This window comes from Catharus ustulatus, chromosome 15 (genome assembly GCF_009819885.2).
Source record: "Catharus ustulatus isolate bCatUst1 chromosome 15, bCatUst1.pri.v2, whole genome shotgun sequence".
NCBI lineage: Eukaryota > Metazoa > Chordata > Aves > Passeriformes > Turdidae > Catharus > Catharus ustulatus.
In genome coordinates, this window is record NC_046235.1 from 8,201,934 (window position 1) to 8,227,647 (window position 25,714).

Consider the following 25,714-nt stretch of genomic DNA (forward strand, 5'->3'; position numbering starts at 1 on the left):
AAGATTCCTCATTTCACTTTGTGGCACCTTCCCACAGCTGTCATTGTTCTTTCAGCAGGCTCAGCTAAAGCTGTATAAAAGCTTTCCTGACCCTGACACTATTTTCTCAGCCAATGCATACTACATGCTTGACAAATAATAAATTTAATAAATAGTATTCTAATCTTAGGCCCAAAATCCCAGCTCAATACCTAGTGTCAGGAAGTTCAGAGGCCCACAGATGTCAGTTCAAAACCTGAATTGTATCACTGCAGAAGTTTGGTCTTGCTCTTCATTAAGGCTAATTCACATTTTCAAGCGGCTTTTTATGCTGATATTTTTTCCCACCTCTAATTGATTTTTAAAAATAGTGTACTATCACTGCGAGGAGCTGTAGGGGAGGCGCCGCGATATCCTCCGGTAAAGCATCCTTAGAAGGATGTCCATGAACCACAGGCACGTCCTCGCTCCCGGGTGGAGTGACCAGCTCTTTTGTGAGGCTCCGCTTCGCCAACGCAGGAGAAAGAGACTGGAGCCACGTTTGGAAGTTCCAAGGCGAAGTTTATTGGTCTTCTTCCTCAGAGGGGTTCAGGGACAAACGAGCTCGGGGAGGCTGAGGGAGCAGGGGTTCATATAGGGTATGAAACTGACGGTCCAGGGGTGGTACAACAGATTAACATAAAACAGAGGGGCATATTTGGGATAATTTTTCCATAACCACTATGAAGAGGGAGTGCTTAAGGGCATTCTCTCCAGGGGAGTGGGGCAATTTCAGTCCCTGGTGGGCCATCGGCCTCCACAGTGTACTTTTTACAGAACTTTTTGAACACTTGTATTTAAAATGATCTTTTATCCTAGGTTGGAATCACACAGCTGTGAAAAAAATCTCAAAGGTAATAAATGAATGGCATAATAGAAGTTAAATCACAAAATTATCCTGAGCATGGCCAGGGTCAGCTTCCAGGGATTTTCACCTGAAAGGCAGAAAAACTGTACCACAGCATCATAATCTTCCTGTGTGGAAGAACTTAATTTGTGAAAGAGCTTATTTTAAGGCTTTTTTTTTTTTCCATGCTTGATCCACACTAAATAAATTTAATAATTATTTATTTAAAATTCTTGGCACCAAGTGTTTAAGTTTGGAGACTTGCTCTTCAAATAGAATCCACACAGGAAGCATGTTGAAACAATGTCAGTGCACATTTTTATTACAGTGAAAACAGAAGGCAATGTCTAACAATTACTACAGCTTCATATAAGCATCAGCAGATCCAGTAAGTCAGCTGAGGATCAAAGGTTGCACAGAGAGACCCCAGTGAAGGTGACAGAGGTTACAGATGAGGCACAATACGATGGCCCCTGCATCAGTGAGAACAATCCAGCTGGGGCTTCCCTCATTTCCACTACACTCAGACTTCATAAGGCCTTATAACAACATCACATACGTTTAAGACACTCCACTCCTCTGAAAGATTATTAAATCTGCTGCAAAAAAATACTAAAATGTGACACAAGCTTGAGATCAATGGTTTAAGTAAGAAAAATGAGACTGGTTAAAACACAGTATTTTAAAAAACACTGTACTTTTTCTTATTTAAAAAAGGAAAAACAGGTTTTATGATACTGAAAAGTTCAAGAGTACAAAAATATTTATCTTTTAGAAATACCCAAGCCTACAATCACATAAGTCTCAACTGAAAATAACAATCTTCATAAAAATATAGCCACCTATATTTAACTCAAGTCCTCAAACCTGTTCTATGGTAATAAAAGAGCTTTATTGAGAAATTTAGTTACATCTAAACAGTACTTCTTTAACTCTGTAAAAGTAAAAATAGTATTAAATACTGCTGTTAATAGAGAAAATTATTGAAAAGGGATGAGAAGATCAGGAGTCACAGGACACTGGTTCTCTCATGCCATGTTACATTTATGGCAAAAGCATAACTGCAGGAAATTAAAAATAGTATTTCCACTCCCAAAAGCATCTCGAGTTAATTGCACAAGTTCCTTGCATTTGTTACAAAGCTTAATATTTGTGCTTGAACTTCAGGGAGAGCCTCATTCTTGTGCCAAGAGCCAGCACAAGACAACCTACCCTGAACTCAGGCATTAGAGATGAGACACTGTGCTTTTGTTGGCTCTTATAGAAGGTGAATCAGGGCTAATTGTTATTTATGGAGGAAAAAAATCAGTTTATCAGATCTGATAGACTTTAAGTCAAGAAGTGCACATACAGCCAATAAATATAAAAATAAGAGGAAATACCCTCTTCAAACAATGTAGTGTTCATAAAACAGTAGTAGCACAGCTCTGAGCTCTACATCTGTCTTCATCCAATCTAGTTTTTCTGAACTTAAAAAACCCCAAAAGAACCAAACATGCATAATCTGTAGGATTTGAAAAACAAAACACTGCTTTGTTGGTGTCTAGGGTCTTTTTAAAAAAAACTTTGTGGTCCCAAATTAGTCCTTTTGAATTTTTAATAGCTGCAGGTGAACACACCCAATACCGAAAATCAGATTTTTGTGAGCATCAAACTGCCTTTAAGTTTGTAAATTCTACAAAGGTTTTGTGAAATCTTTTGAAACTGCAGTAAGCGTTCTCTGAAGATGCAGAACAAAATGGCATATATTCAAAGGAGAAATCAAATACTATGGGGAAAAAAAGACAATACCCCAAGAGATCTAAAATACTGTTTATGTCCATATACAATGAAAAACCTGAAAACTAAAACTTGCATGGCATGTTAGGACAGAACCATGGACTTGCTACGGCTCCCTTTTCTGTTGAGTGGGTGTGACCCACTGGAAACTCAACAAATTATAGTCCTTACTCAGTGCTCAAGATTTCCCCCTTCCCCAAAGACACTGAAGAGTCACAAAGCTGAGGGATTTTGGTCAGCTCAGGCCTTATGAAAAAGCAGCAGTTTTTACAGGAAGTAGGGGATCCCAGGTCCTGGGAAAAGCAAGTGACATCTAAAGCCACTCTGATGTGTTTAAAACTCATATTGTTACAGGGAAATCTATGTTCTGCTACAAATTAATTCTGACTCCGCTTAGTCTATGGGCTTTGGTCACAGATTTCAAAGGAGGACAGGCTCTTTCTTTCAGGTTTTGAAAGGCAGACACCCAGCTCCCCTTCCTCCAGTCAACACACAAAGTGAGAAAAAATCTACCAGCATTACATTTGCTATTTTTTTCCCTTTCATCAGCTTTCATCAAGTACCTGACTGCCTGGAGTCACTGCTGTATTATTTCCACGGCTCTCTTCCAGTTTATTTATGTATAGCACAGAGATGCCCCCATTTCTAAATGGGGACTGTGTCTGCCAACAAACCCCAGGAAACAGGACATGGAATTACAGACTAATAGTCCTACAGGTAGACAGCATCTGATCAGTAGACTATGTAATTTGAGGACAGCAGCACAGGGGATAACAACTGTGATGCAGTAGCTGTTGGGTTTTGTTCATTTCCCTCTGGCAGAAAATGCATTTTGAGATGATTTTGTTCTTCTTTCAGCCTCTCTGAGAGGTGTGTCTTCCTTCATAAAGGTGTTCTCAGACTTCTAGGACTCTCCTTGGAACTCCTAATGCCAGTGGCTTGTTTTCCATTTCTGAAACTGAAAGCAAGTAAAAGACTGAGAACATTTTCCAGGGTGTCATCAGACACTTCCCTCTCCTATAAGCACTACTACAGTAACCACGTTACACTGCTAATATAAACATTAAATGAAATGCAGTGCTCTGTACAGTGTGCCTTGCTGCATGGCAGAAGCAGTGCAGCAAACAACGCTTGGAACTTGAACGTCATTCAGCAATTATAATTCAGTTACTTCAGGCTGTTGATGCAAGAAGCCTCTGAGGGGAATCTGGTTTGACTCTAGGATTTCAAGCTACAGTTTGTCAACTGCAAAGCTGAAAAGCCACAGGTGAGATGTGTAAGAAGTCCCTAATTGTGATAAAGAGCAACATGTCCTTTCTCAAGGAACCTGGCCTAGGAATTTTTCTTATTCTGAAAGCATAGTGACAGCTCCTTATACTGACTAGGAATTAGATGCAGGGAATTCTAGATTTTCAAGCTGTCATTGCTTACAGGGGCAAATTCTGTTCCAATACCAGTTCTCACTGAGCTGAATGGTTGCTATGCAGCTGCTCTTTGGTTAATTCAATTTCCCTCTAATTCTCTAAGAATTTTTCTCACACTGTAGTGGATGTGCATAGACTTGAGCAGAAATGTTTGCTCAGAGTACCCTAAATGGCAATGTTGGTGGGACAAGAGAACTGTCATTGCTTACAGCTAAATGATATAAACCGGAGGAAAATCTGTCCTGGCCTGTCTCTGGCTGCCCAGAAAGAGGCTAGAGTGTTGAAATCCTGCATTTAATTTAGAACAGCATCTAGAGAACTTAACTGGAAGAATGAAGGGTCTCATAATGCATATAATCCTATTAAATGTTTAATTTAGAATAGTACCTAAAGAAATTACAATAGAAGAATTAAGGATATACATATAATCCTACTAAATAAATAGTTTAAAGAAATAGTTTAAATAAAGAGTTAAGGAGAATCAATGATATAATAGGATGGAAAGTGTCTGGAGATCTGAAGCAACAGCCTCAAGGTGCTATGAAGGTCAGCCCTCTTTGCCAGCACACATCAGCTCTCAGGTTCAGACATTCTGGAGAAATTGTATGATGTCATTGTCTGTCAAATTAATAACTCAAAAGAAAACAATCTGAAGTACACTTTGAAAGCTTTGAAGTTTTGCAGTGTACCTGAAGAAACATGTTTCCTGATTGTGAAAAGGGACTGTGTTCTGAATTCCTGTGACGCATGGGATGAATGAAAGCTGCCTTACCATTTCACCTTCAGCATCTGCTCAAAGCTCTCAGGCAGTGGACTGCCGTAGCTCTCTGGGAGAAACAGGGTAAGGATCCCAATCAGCACAGTCAGGCTTCCCATCAAGATATATGGTAGGAATCTGTCATAGGCACCTGACAAAACACAAAACATTCCAACAGTAATTAAAGTCCACAATTGACAAACCTACATGTCAATTTTATATTCCAGACATAGCTGTAATGTAGAGTTAATTTGGAATAATTAGCTGAAAGATTCATCAATATCAAAGGTGAATCCAAAGCTGAATTACATCTATTACCTGCCAGCAGTCAAAGGGACTTTTCAATTTTAAAGCTTTGACATGTACTCTTGGATAGCCACACCTACCATAATTTTATGCCAACCCCCACATTTGTGTACCAGCTAAAAGATTGGGTAGTTTTGTTTGTTAGTGTTTTGGTATTTTTAATATATTTTTCAACTGAGATAATCAACATCTTTGCAAGGCAATAGCTCTGCTGGAGACTTCAGTACCACACTGCCATCAAGAATCAAATCCTCTGTTAAATAATACAAAATGAGGAACTAAAACTGCTTGTAAGCAATGATGCACTCATCATTGCCTGAGATCATGTATCCTGTTGGGCTGATGCAAAAGGGAAGAGACTAAGTCAGCTGAACAGGTCGGTTACAGACCAACAGCTCCTTAATAGGGAAATGCTTTCATGTGTTCCTTACTGCAAAAGGAGAGAACATCAGGTTTCCCAAGACACACATGAGGCTCTGACCTTAGTCTACTCAGAAAATTATTTTGAACTTGAAGGAAGCAGCCTCTGCCAGCAGCCTCAAGCTGGCACTACAGCTGTTTAGGCAGGATGCAAAACCCTCAAGTCACAACAACACAGCAATGAAAAAGTCTTTCAGAAAAGGGGATTAGCTAGGAGTTAAAGTATTGAAGATAGAGAAAGTACAAAAGTAGACTTGACAGCTTTATAGCTGGGATAGAGCAATATGCTTTATAATGTATGGAATAAACTCAGATTAAAGAGAGGACCTCTGGGTATGTCTCACAGAACTGAAGTTTGTGATCTGATCTCCTCTGTGTTTTTGAGCTGGATGAACTGCAAGGTCCTAATTTAGCTGTAGCAAATAGCAGCAGCTGACAAATTTCTCCCAAAACCTCTCAAAGTTTAAGAAACTATTTTGATGTCTGGAACAAGATTTCTTAAAGACTGAGTCCACGGATACCTGGGAGAAAAAACAAACCCACAAAAAACAATCAGTAAAAATGTTATTTTGTCTATATTTCTCTCTTAGTGCTGCAATGGAGACTGAAGACCTTAAGGAGAGTCACAGTACTGCTGACCCTTTTACTTTACACTTGCACTGTACAACTATGAAACTATGACAAGGTATTTTCATCATTTTTGGCACAGTGTGTTCCAGTTACACTGGAATGCAGAGGACCATTAACATAACTAATACTGATTAGTTACAGGTAGTCATCTTCTCTCCACTTTGCTGGCAGAGAGAATCAGCACTAAACCCTCAGCAGTACACCAGCAATGTTCTGTCAGAGCAAAGTCAAGCTCATGTTGTATCAAAGATGTCAGCAGGAAGCAACACTTGTTAGGGGTAGAGAGAGTTGACATGAGTCCAGTGATGACAGAAGGAAATAAATCATGTGTGATTGAAAGAAAGAGGAGATTGAGCACCCCAGACTGAACAGTAGGTATTCACAGATACTTTCACCCTTAGTCCCCTAACCTCTGTAACTCTTTCCTGTCTGCAACATGAGGAATGTTTTTATGCATTAAAACTTGAAAGACCACACCTTGTCACACTCTCTTGGGAAACTAACTGGCATCTCAAGATGTGGTTATCATTTCAGCCACTCTGCTTGCCCACTTTGTAAACATCATCATAGTATTGGACCAGCTCTAACCCCCTTCAGTGATATATTAATGATACCTAAAGGAATGAAGTGCCTGAGCCTTCTGTGAAGCCCAGGAAACTCCACTTAATTTCTACCATGTGTGACAGTGAACTTACACTCAAGTTGAGAAAAGGAACTGAAAAAGACAAGTGAAAGTACTTAAAGCTGAGTCTGCACTGCAGAAGCTCAGACAACTTCTCTGGGCAGTTGTGTCGTGTAAGGCATGAAAAATGGTATCTCACCCAGGTAAACAAAGTAAGGAGCAATGATGCTGCCCAGCCTGGAAGCTGTGGAAGTCGCTCCGACTGCCATGTTTCGCACTAGTGTTGGGTACAACTCCACATTGTAGACATAAAGCATTGAAAATGCAGCTGTGATGCCAAACTTCCCAAGCATCACCAGTCCAACAGAGAGGACATTAAGTTCTGGAGGAGAAAAAACAAAATCAAGGTGAATAAACAATACCCTGTGCTTATTACTTGCATTACTTCTACCTCCAAAAGACTGTATTGCTGTGTTTTTCCAAAAGGTCAAGAGGTTGGCACTTTAGGGTTTTTTAAATTATTAATCCCATCTCTAGATGACTCCAAACTCCCCGCTAAGCATAATGTAGATGCTCAGGTTATTTTGTGTTTTTCAGATTTTGGTTGTTTTCAAGAAAAACAGCCTTCCTGAAATAGAACAAAACTCCGAATTACACAGCAATAAACTACAAGCTTGAACCCACCCTTTTTTCACACAATCCTGTGGAGAATTACACATAGTGGAATCTGGATGCAGGTTTTTGTAGCCTGCAAGCACAATCAGATCAATCACAGCAAACTTTTGGCTTTCATTTTAGAAGCTGCTTCCCTTGAACTACATAAAGGTCAGTAATTTTACACAATAAATGACAGTCAAGTGTGACTCAGCACATAGAAATAAAATACAAATAAAATACAAATAAAACTTAAGCCTGCAAGGGATCAGCATAACCTTTACCTCAAATTCTAAATTTGATCCTGGTTTCCAGAAATTTTGCAGAACTGTTACACAGTACCATATTTTGAATGTTTCATATACTTAAGTCGCATATTTAATTTTGTACCTGCAGGAACCAACTGAATGAAGAGGACAACACTTCCCCCCAAAAAAAGGGTGCCAGCTAAGGAGTAGCGCCGTGGGAAGGAGCGGAGGAGAAGCCAGGCAATCACATAAGCTGGAACTTCAATAACAGCTGAGAGGAAACAGTTGATGTAGGCATTTCCATGCCAGTCTGGAGTGCTGAGGGACAGGCCAAAGTAACCAACTGATGTGAAAAACCTGAGAAAAGCAATAAAACCAAATTATTCCAGAAGCAGCAGTCTCTGAATACCTCCAGTGTTGCCTCAGATGTTGTTACAAAAATAGGATATTGCAAAGCACCGCCACAGGCATTGTGGCTTTAAAAAGTCTCAGTGGCAACCCGCTCTTTCTAATTATGTCATCCCATTAAGTGATCATATCCACAGCAGCTTGAAGACACCTCAGATTTCTCTGTTCTTCCTGCATACACTAGACCAAGTAAAAAGCTTTGTGGAATTTGTTCACAAAGGCTTTTCACTGCAATGGACTCAACGACACAATTCAACAAAATTCTTGCAAGCTTCCCAAGCAAACTACCCTAATTTCACAACTATAAGGCGCACCAGATTAAAAGGTGAACTTCAGGTGTTGGCAAATTTCTGAACTTTGTCCATATATAAGGTGCACCGGCCTTTAAGGCGCACTTTTTTTTTTTTGCAGAGAGGATCTGCGTGCAACAAAGTAACAAATTAGTAACGGAATCGCGCAATCCTGGGGTTTACTGGCAGGTGCTCAATTTGCAAACATTTTACACGGATCAGCGTAGCCTTTAAACACAGCCCCAGGCACGCTCCCTGTGCCGCGGGCCCTGGCACTCCCGCCTGCCCCTGGTGCCAGCTGGCACGGCTCCGCACAGCTCGGCTTGGCGCGGCTTGCGGTTCACACTTCTGGGTTGGCAAATTTCCGAACTTTGTCCATATATAAGGCGCACCGGATTATAAGGCGCGCTTCCAGGTTTTGATCAAAATCTTAGTCAAAAGGGTGTGCCTTATAGTTGTGAAATTACTGTACATTCCTACTTATAGCTCATGTCAGGATCTCCCACCCTCAGCAGTTCTGTTGTATCTTATTTAATCTTCACAGAGAGATAGATGTTCAGGTTTCAAATCTCAGGAGTGCCTTACCAAATGTGCTAGCCAGTTCCTTTCTGCTGGGAGAATATGGACAGAAAAGAGTTCTGGTTTGTCTATATGGCATTATTGGGTCCTCATTTCTTGTGGCTGCCCAGGTAAGGACCAGGATCTCACTGAGATGGGCACAGTACAGAAATAGAACAAAAATGCTGGCCATGGGTCTGGCTCTTGCTATGTTACTGAATTGCTGCCTTGGTTTCAAGAACATTTCTCTTCAAATAGAGATTGCAGAGATGAGAGCATTTAAAAAAAAAACCAAAAAAACAAAACTTAGTTCAAAACACACAAATTGTTACATATAGTTTTCTAAATATTTTACATCTGAGTCAAGGCTACTGTCTCTATATTCTTGTGCCTTAATGCAGTGTGGGTATGAGGACACTGCCATGTACCAGCCAAGGACCACTGGAGCATGGCTCTGAGGCTCAGACTTATTATCTAAGCCCATGGCATGTGCCCTCAAATCAGAAACTGTTCTATTGCCTGGGTACTTTAGGAATACACATTTCCTTACCACAAAAGTAATGACATAATAGTAATAGTTGCAATGTTTCGGGTTCGAAATAGGTCCAGAAGGATAGCCTTCTGCTGCTGCTGAGGCTTCGAATCCTGCATCTGAAGGAAAAAGGAAAACAAGACCAAAAAAATTCCCACACACCTAAGAGTATAACAACCTCTGCTACCCACAATCTGGGCAGTTACGAAGTTATGACTATCAGGGGATAGCTGGTCAGCCCAAGGGCCACTTCTGCACCAGGAAGCGCAATCCTTAGGTGGAGCTTGTCTCTGTACCCAGCTGTACTCATGGGAGCTTCCACTGCACCACGATGATTAATTAGAAAGGACTATCAGCTGATCAGACAGATGAGTTAACATTTCCTTAAGGATCTCACACAGTAGTTCCAGAAGTAACCTCATTATCAACTGCATTTTTCTGTCCATTCTGTGCTCTGTCCATTCAACTCTCTTAAACCTTCATAGGTGATGTGAAATGAATGCAGGAAGTGACCCAGTGTTCCTGCCTGCCAGCACCCTGACAGGGAGAGGAACAGATGAGAAAGGTTGGTGAGGTGGCCAGGGCACATCAAAGGAGCATCCATCACCTCAGATTGTAGATGAAGGGTCTAGTTTGAGGCTTGAGGCAGGAATCTTCTGGGTGGCATTAGGATGCCTTTTTGCCTGCACACTTTGCTGTTGCTACGGCGAAGCCAGAACGTGTGTACAGGCTTCCCTCAGGCCCAAAGCACAAACCACCCTCTTTCTCCCTACAGGACTATCCAGGAGATACCCTTTCCCAGGAATAGATTATGGTTTCCAAGCAGTGTCTTTCTATTAATGTTAATTATCTTCTAACATAAGGCTTAGCATGCAGACATGATCCTCAGATGATGTTTTTTGGACTAACACTTTGGCACAATAAATTTCCATGAAGCAGGTGAGTGTCTCCTTGTTTTAACAAAATATGCAGGAATGATAAAATGCTGCAATCCAAAAAACTCATCCCCAGTTTGAAAGACATCTGAGGCCTGGCCTGTGAAGTAAGGGAACTGCTTTTCCATGGTTGGTGTAGAATGAGCTTCCTATAATTGGAACATGCACTCCAATTTACACTGAAACTTCCACGTGGGAAAGAAATCTTCAACCAAAATATAAGTGTGACAGTCAAGTGATGGATCCTGCCCAGGGGAGGGGTAACTTGCATGATCTTTGTCCTGCAGACACTGAAGAGGAGCACACGGTGCTTTGCCTTTTGCTCTATCAGAAACGCAGACACAAAACACAGGCGGCAGTATAAGGCAGTAACTTATAAGGCAGTAGAGGAAAATCCGACCTACAGACACATGGTCACTGCTGACACAAGTCTGGAGGTGTCTTTGCACAAGAAAAATGTGCCTCTTTGTGAGGAGGTCCAGCGAGGGCAGACCCAGCAGAGGGCGGGATGAGCACAGGAACCAGCCCGCGGTGTCCACACTGCTTCCTGGCTTGGTGGGCTGCCAGGCTTGCACTAGGCTTCTTTCTTTTAACCAATAGATATGAAATACAGAAAAAACCACCGTTTTGAGGAAGAGCTTGATGTTCTTCACTGTCTTCACTCTCATCATGGTTTTCAAGTCCCCTTGTAGCACTTGGCTGCTTTGGCTGGTTTGTGCAACCTGAAGAGTCCCTCAGGCTCCACATAGCCCCAGCTCATATGGGTGCTTATTTAGAGTCCCTCACACAGCCCCCCTGCAAAGGGCTGTTGCTAAACTGCAAACTGCTAATAATACACGAAACTGAAATGGGCACAAACACATTTCACTTGTGTCTTTGCAGTGCCCAAAGGATGAAGCAATCTGGGTCACCCTTGCTTTGAAAACCACAATAAACTGTTGCTGAGGAAGAGAATTTTACTGTGAAAAGTAAACAGATAAAACCTCCCTCTGGGCTCTCACTTTGATCTCAGTAACCCAGCACTTACCGCAGACCAAGAGTCACTGCCAGCCCAATAGCTGCTGGTGCAAACTAGCTCTTTGCTGGCATTTCCCAACAAGTCAACCAGACAAATGGGAAAGTGCTAGTGAGGTAAAGTACCAGGATGCATGAAACATACCTCTGCAGTATCAAAAAGCACAGCTGGGGCCGGAATGCCATTTATTTTTGCAGCCTTTTGGATAATAGCTTCTGCCTCCTTATATCTTCCCTGGGAGACCAGCCACCGAGGAGACTCAGGAATGAACCTATAGTAAGTTTCAGAATAAATGACTCAATGTTTTCCCGAAAGTAACAAGTTATAAATAACATATTTATTGTGCCTATGAGTTACACTCAGATCTCACAGACTGCTTGCAGCAGGAGACAGCCAACGCAGAAGCATGTGGGCAATGTAATTCAAACATATGGGACCTATTTTCATGCTAAAGCAGATACTTGGTCCTCAGTGGTTGTTTTCTAAGAAATAATTGATACCCCCACATGTCACCAGACAGACAGGATGGGGGTAGCTTAGCCAGTGTGAATCAAAAATATTCTTAGGAAACTGCACACAATGTAGAAATGCTTTACATACACACAGCATGTATTTAAAAGTTCTGTATCACAGGAATCTTACTTACAAACCTCACCATGTTACCATACCTCTGAGGCAGATTCTCCCAGGCAGAGGGCAGGGGCAGTGTCCCCTTGCAGAGGTGATGACATTTTGTAATCAATTACAGGCACAGGTTGAATGAATTAACACCAAATGCAGGACAGAAAACTTTTAACTTTCCTTAACTAAATCCTTTGATCTTAACAGATGCTATCTTGCTCCCTTTAGCCAGTAGCACTTTTTCCTCTCCTTGGAAAAAAGCAGGTCAGACACTCCTTTTCTGATGGATCCTAAAGACTGACTCAAAGCCAGGTCAATAATTACAAAAATCCGATGATTTATATCTGATCATTAATCTCTAATGGACTTTCTGTAAGATGAGCTGCCTCCACTGCTCTTCTTACTGGGAAAGTTGAGCATCTTGAGACTGCAGAGATAATGAAGGAAATCTTCTGGAGAATTTGGAAGGAAAATGAGTAAAAGAGCAAGAATGGTACAGAACAGAGGGATGTGCAAGCCACATGGCCCGTGGAAGCAGCGGGTCCACATGCTAAAACACCAGCTAACACCACCCTGCCTTGGCAGAGCTTTGCCAGTGCATCTTGATCCCCATCTACCCTCACATAAGCCCCAGACAAAGTGCCATCAGAGGAAGTTTTTGGCATTCTTAAGCTTAAACTTTAAAAAGCCTTTTAAAAGGCCTGGGAATTCCCAGCCCAGAGATTTCAAAACAGGACTCTGAAGCCATGCCTTGGGAACAAATTTCCTGTGCCTCACAGTGTCTCTTCTACAGCAGACATTTGAGAGGCTCCCACCCAAAACCAGCCTCCCCAGAAAACTGCTTGGTGCAGAGGGAAATGCTGCTGTGATGAAGGAGTTTGAAACACTTCAAGGGAAATAAGCAAACTGACCCTTAAACAGAATCAGACTGTCTTTAAAATCCAATGACAGCAGAATTGGGTCTGAAAACCATTTTAAAGGTTAAAAAAAAAAGCCCAACTAACTAACAAACCAACAGCAGATACTTGCAACAAGACTGGGACATTCAGGAGGCCTTTTAGACTATAGAAGGGTATGTTTAAATCACTTAAATGTTATAAAGATACTAATTGCTCACTTACAGATATAACGTTCTCAAGATAGCAAAAAGAATGAGTTACCTGAATAATATGATAGAACTCTTCCTATTGTGAATTATCTTTAAGAGTGTGACTGACACCTTGCTTTTCCTTTCCTATTTTCAAACACCTGTCCCTTTAGAAAACAGTAGATGCCCAAGGCAGCAACCAAATAGGGCTATCTGCCCTTCTTCAGTGCTTCTGTCCAGCTAAAAAGAGCAGGGCTTCAAGTACACAGACAGCACCAGTGAGGCTCTCTAGGTAGTAGCCGACTTAAAATTGGCAAGAAAAACCCAAACAGAAAATGCTCCCTCAAGGCAAAGCCTTCTCACATGGTGAATGGAAGAGTGCCCCTCCTCCCTGACCCTCTGCCATGACCCAGTACCTAGCACAAAGAGCATCAGGCGGGAGGGGAGGAGGGAAGTGCGGCCTTGGCATGGACTCACCACCAGAGCGGGATGCAGAACAGCCCCGGGACAGTGAGCGCCAGCAGCAGCATCCGCCAGTCTCTGATGAAGTAAGCAAACAGTGGCAGCAACATGTAGCCAATTGCAAAAAATATGCAAACTCCTAATGTAGCGAATAGAATACGAACTGATTTGCCAAGAATTTCTGTGCCTGTTTAAAACAAGGGAGGTTGGATTAGCATTTTAGCTCTTTGTTTTCAAGCATATCTAAATACTTTATTGCGTTTACAAGCAAAAAATAAACTAAACAATCTTAGAAAAGAGCAGCACAGCACAGGCACACCTTTACAGAAAAGCTGCTGGGAGTATTGGGAACCTTCAGATAAAGAAGCTACTTCTGTTTGCTTTGATTAATGCATTGGCAGACACAGATAAGGACAGGCATGGGGGATGGCCGGCAGACTTCCAGGAGCCTTCCCCACATGCTCACCTAGAACACATCCTGCTTTCTAACTTAACCCATTCAGATTTAAGATGTAATTCACTGCAGGGCACTTCTGGAAGAGCAAAGATCTGAGCACAGCAGACTGACATGGGATGGAAGGATGTGAATTTATAGTGAGGTGAGGTGGAAACAAATTCCCCACCTATTTTTTGGAACAGAAGCAAGGTTGGAATGTTGGATTGGCACATCATGGTCTGAAGGACAGAACCAGGGAAGATGCCATCCTCTAGTAATGTTACTATTCCAGTAGCCAGGCAGTAGACAGGGAAAGCATCCTACAGCCATTACACCATGCAGCAACCTAATACTGAGCAATAAAAACTGAGACAGTTCTAAGCCTTCAACAGCACCTGAATTCTTTTACAATAAAACACCCAGCCACTGCTTAACAGAATCCAGTGAAGCCCTCAGGTCCACCTCACTTCTATTTGAGTTCTCAGCCCCTCGTCTACAGAGCTCTCCTTCACATTAGAAGCACTGCAAGGTCCATAACTGCCAGCTTGATCTGGACTCAGTTAAAACACAAATGACACTGAGCAAACAGGAGGTTCACAGAGTGTGGAGAGTGTACTTGGGCTGTGTATCATGGCAAGAACTTCAACATTTATTACTGCAGAGAAGATGGAAAAAATACCCAAGACTGGAAAACCCTATTTGATAGTTACATTAATTCTCATTTCAGAAACCTGGAGTAACTAAATAAAGTCACAGTAAAAAACCCTGAAAATAACAATTTGCTGGGCTAAAATGCGTGTGTGGGGATAAATGATACCATCTTCCTCTTGACTTGCTCTTGTTTAAAGGGACTGATACTTGAAACATTGGTTTTAGGCGGTTAAATGTTACATTATCATTTGTGTCAATTCAAAGCTGTATGAGATGAGGTCTCTCCTGCCTTTCCTCTTCCCTCATTCTCCTAGCCATGGAGTAACAGTTCTTGGACAATACCAAGATACTTTCCCAAGCCTTTTTAGTATTTTACAGTCCCAAAACCTGAACACAACAGTTTTGAGCACAGAAAACAACTGAGACCTAAAGCTAAGAGAAAAAATTCACAGCATGTGGTAGAAAAAGCCCTAACATTGACCACAGCAGTTCACCAACAGCTCAGGGAGGAACTGTTTCCGTGAAGGTGGACAGTAGTGCAAAGGGTAGCATGAGCCTGGGTGGCTAAGGATGCTGAAACAGGGTCTGAGCACATGGGGAGGCAATAGGCATTTGGATATTGAAAGTTTGAATGACAAGAGAAACCTGCGCTGAACTTAGAAAAAAAACTCACTGCACTTAGGGATGGAGGGTGCCAGGGCTGTAGCACAGCCAGGGTCAACGGGAGCTTTATAGGCGCTAGTGTCACCTGCTCTCCTCCAAAGTGCAGGTCAGCCCTGCCTGCTCTTGGATGAAACAAGGGGAGCATTTCCAGCACATCCTGTAATCAGGATGGGCTTTCTTAAGGAGTTACTTTTCTTTTTATGGGCATATTCTCCTATTCAGTACCTCTATCATATGCACCTTCCTGGAAGCTCCTGAGTTTGCCTTGCCACAGGCAGAAGTCACAGTGCTCATGGGGACTTGCTGGCTATGGAGTGTAGGGTGGGGTGGACCACCCTCTGTAAGTAACTCCTTCCTTACCAATGCTGGTCAGCTGATAGCTCATTTAAATGAGGAAGCTAATGTCTAAATTAGTTTAGATTAGTCCTGCCCCTGGAACTAGCATCTAGGCTCCTGGGGAATGGCCAGCACAGTTAGCAAGTGCCCCAGGAATCTGCCTCCCTGCTCCCTGGGAGCCACTGCTGCTGTGACAACTCTACAGAGAAGAGGGCAGAAGAGACAACTCAATGGGGTAAGGGCCAGCAAACCACAGCTAACCAATTAAACAAGCCTAATGATAACAGGGGAGACCCAGTCCCCTCTCTCAGCAGTGGGACTATTTGCACAATGTTCCTGGCCCTCCCTTCCAGCTTTGATTCTGCTGAGCACCGAGACAGCATCCACCATTCCCAGGGGAGCTAAATTCCTGTCTGATCAGAACCTGCACCTCTGTGCTACACAACACCCATGTGTTTCCACAAGGATTTTCAGCTTTACCCAGCGCTGTACCTCCCAGACTTCCCATAGCAGGTATTTGCTCCTGCTCTGTCAGCTCCACACAAGAATTAAACTAACAGGACAGTGGCAACGGTGACAGCAATGGCAAAAAAACAGTTACAATGATGATGATAACAAGGAATCTCCCTGCTGACAGCTTGACCTTAATCCTCCCTGTGCCACAGGCAGCAGTGACTTGTGGCTGCTGGAGGACACAATACTGTATCTTCTTCATAGCACTGACTTCATATTATGCTCTTCTAAACTATTTTTTTCCTGTTAAATCTCATGGGGTAGGAAAGACCAGCATTAACTAGTCATATACGGTTTTAATCTAGCTCACATTACAATCTACAAATTGTAATGTTGATGCCAGGGGTTTAAAAACAACCATAAATATATACACGCACACTTTAAAGACAGTGCTTGCAAATCCCAGTTTCCCCCCTGAGACCTGCATTACTCATTCCCATAATTTGCCCATGAAGTTGCCTTTCCTGAAACCCCCATGTCCAGTGGGAGCCTCTGTGGGACCCCCTTCCCCATAGGGTCCCTTTTTTCCTGCAGGGTCCCTAGGCAGCAACTGCAGCTATGCAGCTGCTGGGTCTTTTTTCCTACACTCCCCATAGAAAAGAAAGCAAACCTTACCTTCCAAAACTTAGGACTTTATCACTGATCTCAACATTGAGAGCAATGACTTTATGGCTAATGGGGCTTTGGCAGCCACCCAGCTCCTCTACTCTGGTCCCCCTGACACTCATTGTGCCTGGAAATTTCTGGTTTGCTCCAAGGGTTTGCACTCAGGTATGCACTGACCTCTCTGCAAAGGGTACAGAGGGAGGAAGAGATTAACCCAAATGCATTCTCTGCTGCTGCTAAACTCTGAATGCTGCCTTGAATATCTTCTCCAAAGAGGAATGAAATGGATATTTATTTATACTCTTCCTACTCTCTTTTTTTTTTTCTTTAAACCTACAGAAAGTACAGGCTTGAACAGTTGCAGAACAAAAGAAATTTATACTGGCCTAAAGTAGGAATTTTACCTAGTGAAGATTTACCACTGTCTAATTAAATGATCCAGGTTCAGAGGGAAAAAAGTTACATTACATTAAGCAAACATTTAATCTAATGCAAACATATTCATACCCAAAATGAAGGCCACCACGTAGTTAGAGATCTGTCCCATCCCCACAATGAGAAAGAGCACTGTGAACATCTCCCAGCTGGTGGAAAAGATCTGCAGGAAGCTGAAACCAGTCTGCACAGCCATTGTCAAAAAAAGGATATTCTTCCTGCCAAACCTTTGGTAAAGAAAAAGATTATTACTGAAACAGCATGTATTTATAGTGGGGGCTTTGTAGGAGGGTACAAGGCAGAACAAATACCCAATCCCAAGTTATGCATCTTATCACAACCTGAAATTCTGTTCATCTTAAAGAATTTTATTATTTTCATATGCACTAAAAAATAGTAAAATTACCAAGACCCATGAGACAAACAGAGAAGAAAAGCTATGAGCAGGAACTTCAGAGAGCCACTAAACAGAGATGAAGAAGACTAGCAACAGTACAATAGGGAGACACATGCAGACTGCAAGACACACACCTGAAAGTTTGGCAATGATTTTAGGTTACTGGCATCTATACTTTGCAACGTCATCGTGCTTCGAGTGTGCTAAATAGCTTTGTTAACTGGTTTCAGTCTGAGTTGCCAGACATACTAGACCCTTTTCCTCACCTGCTTCTCTGCATTAGGATTACATGGCATGTTGTCCTGGAGAGGCAGGACAAGGTCACATACAGGTTTTCATACCTGTGGGCACAGATGCTGCATGGGCTGCATTGCCTGCAGCAACCCTTCACTTAGGAAAGTCTTCTGTAGTAGTCATGGAGAAATTGCCTAGCTAAAGGCTCAGATCCCTTTACTGACAAAACCCCCAAATAGTTCCCAAGGCAATTCATGTGGGAAGGCACACGGGGGGCTCTCAGTAGCTGTGCTGCCACAGGTAGCAGGGCACACACACTTCCTCAAATGCTCCCACTGGGCAAATGGCAGCACTGGGATTTAGTGATTATCTCATCTCCCTTTCAAACAGTAACACCAACTGACTTCTGCCTGGGGCAGGAGTCAGGCAATTAAATTCAGATCACATGGAATTTAATGCTGGAGGCTTTAGGATTAAGACTTCCAGTGAGTTTTGAAACACCTCCACTAAGCACCCAGAGGAACACTGCTACCTTAGGACAACCTCATTCCCAGACAGCAGTCAAAGCAGGATCACAGATCTCACCACATGAGTATGGACATGGGGCTGAGGGCTGTATGGAGTGGGGAGCAGAGACTTGCAGAGGGAATGCATATTCTGCATTCAACATTTGTTTGTAAGGCCAAAACCTCAACACTGCTGAGACAATTACCAAATGCCTGTAATGCTTTTTGTACACTTATATCTACTTAGTGAGATGCTATGACAATTGCTATCATTTTCAGGTTATCTTTTTTCCTTTCTCTCATATGTCCTTATTCTATTTTTACCAAACTACCTCTCCTATGCCGAGATGCCATTCAAATGGGCAAATTTCTATCTTGCAGCTCCAAAAAGGGATTGTCAGTTAATGTGCAACAAAACCCAGCATTTTTTAAACTACTAAAAAGGCTGGATAAAGAAACAAATGGGAAGTGGGTTGTGAAGGGAAATCCACTGCATCATCCTGCAAAGCAGCCACATGGGCTCCTTGTGGAGATCAGTCTCTGGGCTCTGATGTGCCCAAGAGACAGAAATCCTTCACCTTGGGTAGACCAAGATGGGATTTGTGAAGAAGCCAGTCCAGTTACCTAATTTTGATCAGAATTCAGAGTACTGGAGATTTCACTCCTTTTGTCTCTTAAAAACAAATGCCCCAGGTCTGCCGAGCTCTGCCCTTGGCATTACCTGTCTGAAAGCTGCCCTGAGATGAAGGAGCCGATGAGGACCCCCACAAAGAAGAGGGAGGTGGTCAGTGGGGCTTTCCAGTCGTCCTCACACACCAGGTTCCACTGCAAGAGAAAGGCCTATGCTCAGACACAGCTACAATGCTGCACCAAGCCTCGTCCAGCACAGGGGCTGCTGGTTGGAGACAACACATTTCCATGCAATGGAATTCTGTTTCCCATATCCACACTTCCACCCACACTGGCACTATTTTCTTGGTCAAGGTCACTGTTGGAACACCCTGCTTAAAGCACAGGAAAAAGAAAGGAAAGTGATTGCCTCCCCAGGCAACTCCAGGAGGCCAAAACACCAGCAGCTGTCTGACTCAGCCCCATTATCTCTGAAGGGGGTGAGCAGCCAGCAATGCCAAACCTGATGGGAGCCCATGTGTGCAGCTCAGGGGCTGCCCTGGACCTGTTTCCAGTACAATCCTCCCATCATGTACCCATCAGACCCCTGGACCTGGCTCTTCATGCCCCAAGATACTTCCACCAGTGAACCAGAGCAACAGAGAAGGGTAAAGAACCATCCCAGCTAAAGGCAGCTTCCAGTTTACCTCTGCCAGCACAAACCTGCTGCATCTCAGTAACTTCTGGAGCTGAAAAAACCTATGTAAGAAGATGCACAGAATGAAATCTCTTTTCTTGCACTGACATGTTACTCAATTCTGTTCCACCCCACAACCTGCACCAATTACTTGCCACCAATAACTCACAGCCTCACGATTACAGCTGGTTGGAGCTGCAGACTTAGGACAGGAGCCAGTGTGGAAAGTTCCACCTAAAACTACTCATAATCTCAGACAAAGTTTAAAAAAAATAAAAATGGCATCATGAGCCTATGTGCATCATTCTGGCAAGGCCTGCTCCCTTCCTGGTGACTAATCTGGTTAAGGCATGCCTGCCAGGAGTACTTCGGGAGAGGCTACAAACATGTCACTCTCAGATCAGATAATTCTACCACAATGGTAAGCTAGTTAGATCACAGATTAAAGTAATTTTAATAATTAGCCATGCTATCAGAGAGCGAGGTCATTGCCCGTACCAGCAGTCACCCTCTGCTCAGAGAACGGATGGGCCAAGCACAGGCAAAGGCTTGGCATGGATGGAGCAGAAACCTGCCATCAGAGCTGCTCAGACTCCTCACTCAGCTGCAGGTAACAAGGAGCAACTCTTGTGATACAGAGACACTCAGGTGCTGTCTGATGGCACCACACACCCTGCCATAAACAATTCACTGGTGGATTGGTGGATGAGCTTCACTGCTGCTGCAGAACAGGCAGGCAAACCCCAAAACAAGGAGGAAGGTGGTGTGGTTTGATGCAGTTTGCTTTGGACTGTAATTTAGGAAAGAGATGCAATTAATGCCTATTTTCAGACAAAACAGAAGTACGCTGCCAACAGAGGGGAGTCAAGCACCTCTATCCTTTGCCCAGCCTGAAAGTAACACCAGCTACACAATGAAAAAAGTTGAGGTTAAAAACACAGTCCATGCCTCTTCCCAAGGAATACACAGGTCTTCAGTGCAGGAACAAGGAGAATTGTGGACTAAAATGTGCCTCCAAGACTTAAATCTGATTAAGATTTAAAAAAAAATAAACTCTGGCAGAATTTTCTGTAAGATATTTTCTTGTCCCTGCTGGGAAAGGAGAAGTGGTGAAGTGTGGGCCTATCTGGGCACACATCTGCACTTATCTCCAATGTTCTGAGAAGGTGGAGGTTAGCATGTGGGTCAGTTGGGCTCTGGCACATTCAAGGATGCTAGTTGTGAAAAACAGATGGAGGAATCTGCTTCACCTGTGAAAGAAAACAGATTTCTGTAAAGAAGGTCAGTAGAAATCAAGTCCAATATTTACACTAAGCTAAATTCAGCTACAAAAAACATGGCATTCAAAGTACACTGCAGAGGTCTTTCACTACATCCTTCCGGGCCTTCCTTTCCCCATCCAGGAAAGCTGTTGACTAACAGCATGGCGGAATTTGCAGCTCAGACAAACTATTGTTAATTATCTGAGTACTGAGCACCCTGGTCTGGGGCCACCAGCACAGCGCCTGCTCCTGGACCTTCAGACTTGAGTTGCTCAAGGTTAGGATCAGTGTTTTCAAAATGTCTCCATGGTGCCAAAGGCACTTTGGCTGTAAGATAAACCCAGCTAAATAATAACTTGCCCATGAAAATGTATTACCTCCTTGGTGCCAAATGCCTCCTATCCAGGTGTTCGCTCCACTTGCTCCCATGACATACTGCACACCCAGCAAAAATTCACTAGGTGAGTTTTTGAGTTTGGGTGAATCTGAAAGAACTGGATCTGTTTTCACATGGTCAAGTCTTTCAGATTTGGGGGATGTGTAAACAGCATCAGCACACAGCACACAGCAGCTGGCTCCCCAAAGAGGAGAGCCCACTGCATTTGACCAGAAAACAAACACATATATCCATCTGACTTTGAGTATACCTGAAGCTGCTGAGTGAACAATCCACCTATTTAGGCACCATGTGATACTTGAGCTGAAACAATACATCTCTACTCTACAGCTACACCTCATCTCCCAAATTCCAGCCTCCCATCCCCCTCACAGGCACTCACTCTGACTGAGGCTCATGCCACGACACTGCACAATGATTAACCACATATCAACATGGGAAGGTTTCACTAGTGCTTCAGTGTATAGGGAAAAGTGAAATGCAGCTTGTTTGACCCCTTCCTCAGAGGCTACATCCATCACAGCACATCATGGCTACAGGAGCTACATTCCAGCCACAGCTGGACCGCCTACAGCTAGAACTCCCAAACTGTCTCTACTGGGCTAATTATACATTAACCAGAAAATAATTAGTTCTGTAATGTGCCTGGCAAAGCAGATTGGGGAGCAAAGTTCATGTAAGATCTCAAGCAAAGCCTCTGAATGCTAGGAATAGGAGCCGCTCATAAACACTGTTACTAGATCATTCCTGTCAAATCCCTACAACCCTTTCTGATAAGCTCCCAGCTACTGGAAAGCCAATTCTGCTAGGTGCTGCTAGTAGGAACACTATAGATGGATGAGCTTTCTGAAAAACTGAAATTTCTGGAGAAGGTGCCCTGACTGCCCAAAGCATCCCCCCTGCCAATTAGAAATCACTAATTCACATCCTGAGTACAACCCATTTACATCAGACAAGAAAACACTAGTGGAGCCTTGTGTAAATGGGTAGGGCTGCAAACCAGGGAAAATCTGAACTTGTTTCCAAGAATAAAGCTAATGATGAACAACTCAAGAAGTGTTAATTATTCACAGATGGCCCCATCCTGCTCCCTGGGAACCCGGTCCAGCAATGAGACCAGCTCTGCTCAGTGCACAAGTGACAAAGCACAAGCACCTCCATGCCCGAGCACAGGGTGGGCTTCCCAGGGCTGGGCAGGGCTGCTCTCCACTGATAGAAAAACTGTAACAGAACAGAACAGACCTTCAGATACCTTCAAACTACAGCAATTCCTATCCAGTCTCTTGCCTCTGCCAGTCCCAAAAGCTTCTGGTTTCTGCCTTCACTAACATCAGTGCCAGGGCTGGGACAGGGACTGAGCAGAATGACACAGGTGACAGACCAGTAGCCCCAATAGAGCCTCTGGCACTCACTCTGCCCTTTGCAGGGGCCTCAAAGTGGTGTCTGGACCTGCCATGTCCCAGTGATGGAGAGCAGCTCAGTGCTGGGTGACAGGCTGGCTCAAGGGAACCAACTGGATCCTAATGCCTACTCCTAAGGGCAAAATCGGTGCTCGTCCTTGAGCCTCTAATTCATGTTTGATCTGAGCATCATTATCTGGAAATAAAAGAAAAGTAGATTAAGTTCCAGAAAAGAATACCAATATAACAGCCCCCAGAAGCCTGCCAATAGGAAAAGGAAACCTTGCAGCCCTTCATCTTAGTGAAGGGATCACTCTTGTCCCTTAACACTAGTGAAGGGTCTCACATTTCCACTTGCTCACCATTACACTTACAGTCCCTTTCTTACATCAAAGATCACCTGTGCACACATTCACTTTTCCCTATTGTCTCCATTTTAAGACCATGAAAATGACTCAGTCTGGGATTCTGTTCCCAGTATTTAGCATGTGCTCACAGACCAAGTAACACAGGTGCTGAGCTGGCATCTCCCACTTCCCTTCAAGCAGCACTATTAACAGGATTTAATGCAACTGAACGAATCAAGTGAGGTCTCCAGCATTTAATCCTGTACCATCAAGTTCTGTTCTTCAACTGAATTCTTGAACTGAAGCTGTTTCTTCACTGAGTTCTTCTGATGGCATGTCCTTGCTTGTCCTTCCTAATACAGAAAAAAATGTTGGGCACAAAAATAAGCATCTCAAATTTGTCTAAACTGCTCTATCCAGCATTTAATCAGTGCCTGTTTTCCCTTGTTTTGAAACCAAATTCTGCATTTTTTCCAAATGTCCATGACAATTTTGAAACAAAACAAGTATCCTTCTTTTTCCATCTGGCTTACAGATGGGAACCTGGTACTTGGTTTTCATCTCTGAATGTGCTATTGCCTCTCTGGCATGCCCCAGGCAAACCCCACTGCTATGTCCCATCCAAATCCTGCACAGAATGCTCATTTGGCATCTGCCAACATAAATTATTTACTGTTCATTAAGAAGAATCACATTTCTCCTCCTTTTGCTTCATTTACTGCCTCTCCCAGAACAAAACAGAAATTACAAACAGAAATTACAAAACAGAAAACTGACCCCGAAACAGAAATTACAAGTTCATAGACACATCAGGATGAACTGACCTTGGTCTGGCTGTGAGAGTGGCATTGTCTATGCCAGTGGTGGCCACCAGGCACCTGCCAGGCAGCTGTGCCAGCCTGTGGGTTATGTGGGCAGCAGCCAGGCTCCTGCTTCAGTTCACCCATGGCCAGGAGCAGGGCAAACATCCCATGAACTGCTGCCTTGATTTGATATTGTGAGCGATCTCCAGCGACTGAGTACAAGTGCCAGCACAAATGGCAAGTGTCATATGTGCCAGTGACTTCCCTTTGAACAGGTGACAGAAGGCTGACATCTTCTGCTCACATCCTCCCTGCCTGGCATGTGGCTGAGCCTCCTCCTGTGTCCTCACGGAGTCTATGGACTCCTTGCCTCATCATCAAAACCTCTCCTGGCTGTGCCATCCTTCAACTTTTTTTGGTGGCAGATATTGCTGCTGAGTCACAGGGACTCGTGAGGGTTCCACACCCATTTCTTCTCATGCAACCCGAAGGGTGTGCCATCAGTGCATGAGGAGGTTGGCCCTTGGCTCCCTGGGGCATGAGTGCCTGAAGGACCACGGAGCCTGCCAGCTGCCATTGCTGGGCATGAGGGTGAGCCCGTTATTCCCTAAAACCCTTACATAACAAAGAACAGCATCAGCACTCCTGCATTTCAGAGGAATAATTTTCCTTCTCTAACGGAGCTCCACACTGTATGCCAGCCTTAGAGAACAGCACATCCCTGACACCACACCACGGCACGGCCAGAAGACCCAAAAAAGTGCATACATTACCCGGCACCGCCGATGTTCCCACATCTGTACAAATGATGCCACTGCAGAGCTTTACAAACCGACCGGACAGCCTGGCTGCAGCCAGGTCAGGCTCCCGCAGGAGTGACCACGGCACCTGCCTCCCACCAATTCCAGCGCTGACGGCCACGGAAGCCACTGGCATTCCAGGGTGCCAACGAGTGTCCACTCTAGCCCCAGACAGGCTGGGTGTGTGTTTACCTGAATGTGTCCATGTCCCCATTCAACGCTACACTGAGGACGAGCAATTCCATTACACAGAAAATTTAACAGAATGGTCGGCGTGTGGCAGGAGGAAACTACCGGGCTTCAATTTTCAGCCTCTAACTCCCCCTCCACACAAACCTGTCTCAGAGTAAAACAACCTGGAAAACACAGATAGAATGGCGAGGGCGCGCAGATCCTTCGTCAACCTTTACCTCTCGCATCCCTCCCGCCCACCCGGACCCCTTCCCACAGGCACTTCACCCGCTGGCTCCTGCGCCCTGTTCGCCCTTCCCCAGACAGAATGACAAGCCCCGGCCCCGGCACGGCCCAGGGTAGTGGTGTCACCGCTCCCGCGCACCTCGGTGACGATCGTGGAGCGATAGACATCGCGGCTGTACTCCCAGCCGTCCAGGCACGGCTCCTGCTCCAGCCCCTCCAGTTCCACGTCGGAGCCGGGTCGCAGCCCCAGCGCCGAGAAGTTGGCGAGCGCGGCCAGGCGGTAGCGGCGGCAGCGGCTCGGCGCCTCCTGCCCGTCCCGCAGCTCCAGCGGGATGCTGGCGTTCCGCCACTCCTCGCTCAGGTTGGCCCCGCGGGGCACGACGCACCGGTGCTCGGGCGTGCCGGCCAGAAACACGATGGACATCCCATTGAAGCCATTGGGAATGATGCTGGCGCTGAGCAGAAAGAAGACGAGGCGCTGGAAGCGTCCCCATTCGCCCAGGAAGGCGGTGGCCGCATCGTAGTCACGCATGACGAGCGCGGACCCCGCGGGTGTCCCGCGGAGCCGCGCGTTCCGCGGAGGCGGTGCGGC

General features: G+C 44.3%; 1 protein-coding gene across 2 annotated transcripts; it reads right to left on the minus strand.

Moving 5' to 3' along the window:
* Positions 1–1,160: 1,160 nt before the first annotated feature.
* LOC117003203 (solute carrier family 22 member 4) lies at positions 1,161–25,712 on the minus strand. Of its 2 annotated transcripts, none has more exons than XM_033072929.2 (10): positions 25,262–25,712; positions 19,112–19,215; positions 17,326–17,480; positions 13,629–13,800; positions 11,588–11,714; positions 9,512–9,612; positions 7,848–8,062; positions 7,003–7,185; positions 4,841–4,976; positions 1,161–3,602 (listed from the first exon to the last, which is right to left on the minus strand). In XM_033072929.2, exons 1-10 carry the CDS (start codon positions 25,652–25,654, stop codon positions 3,527–3,529), a joined length of 1,662 nt encoding a protein of 553 aa, XP_032928820.1. In that variant the 5' UTR covers positions 25,655–25,712; the 3' UTR covers positions 1,161–3,526. The 2 variants fall into 2 exon arrangements, with proteins under 2 accessions (XP_032928820.1, XP_032928821.1); XM_033072930.2 differs by having other exon boundaries at positions 25,509–25,706.
* Between the last annotated feature and the right edge of the window lie 2 nt (positions 25,713–25,714).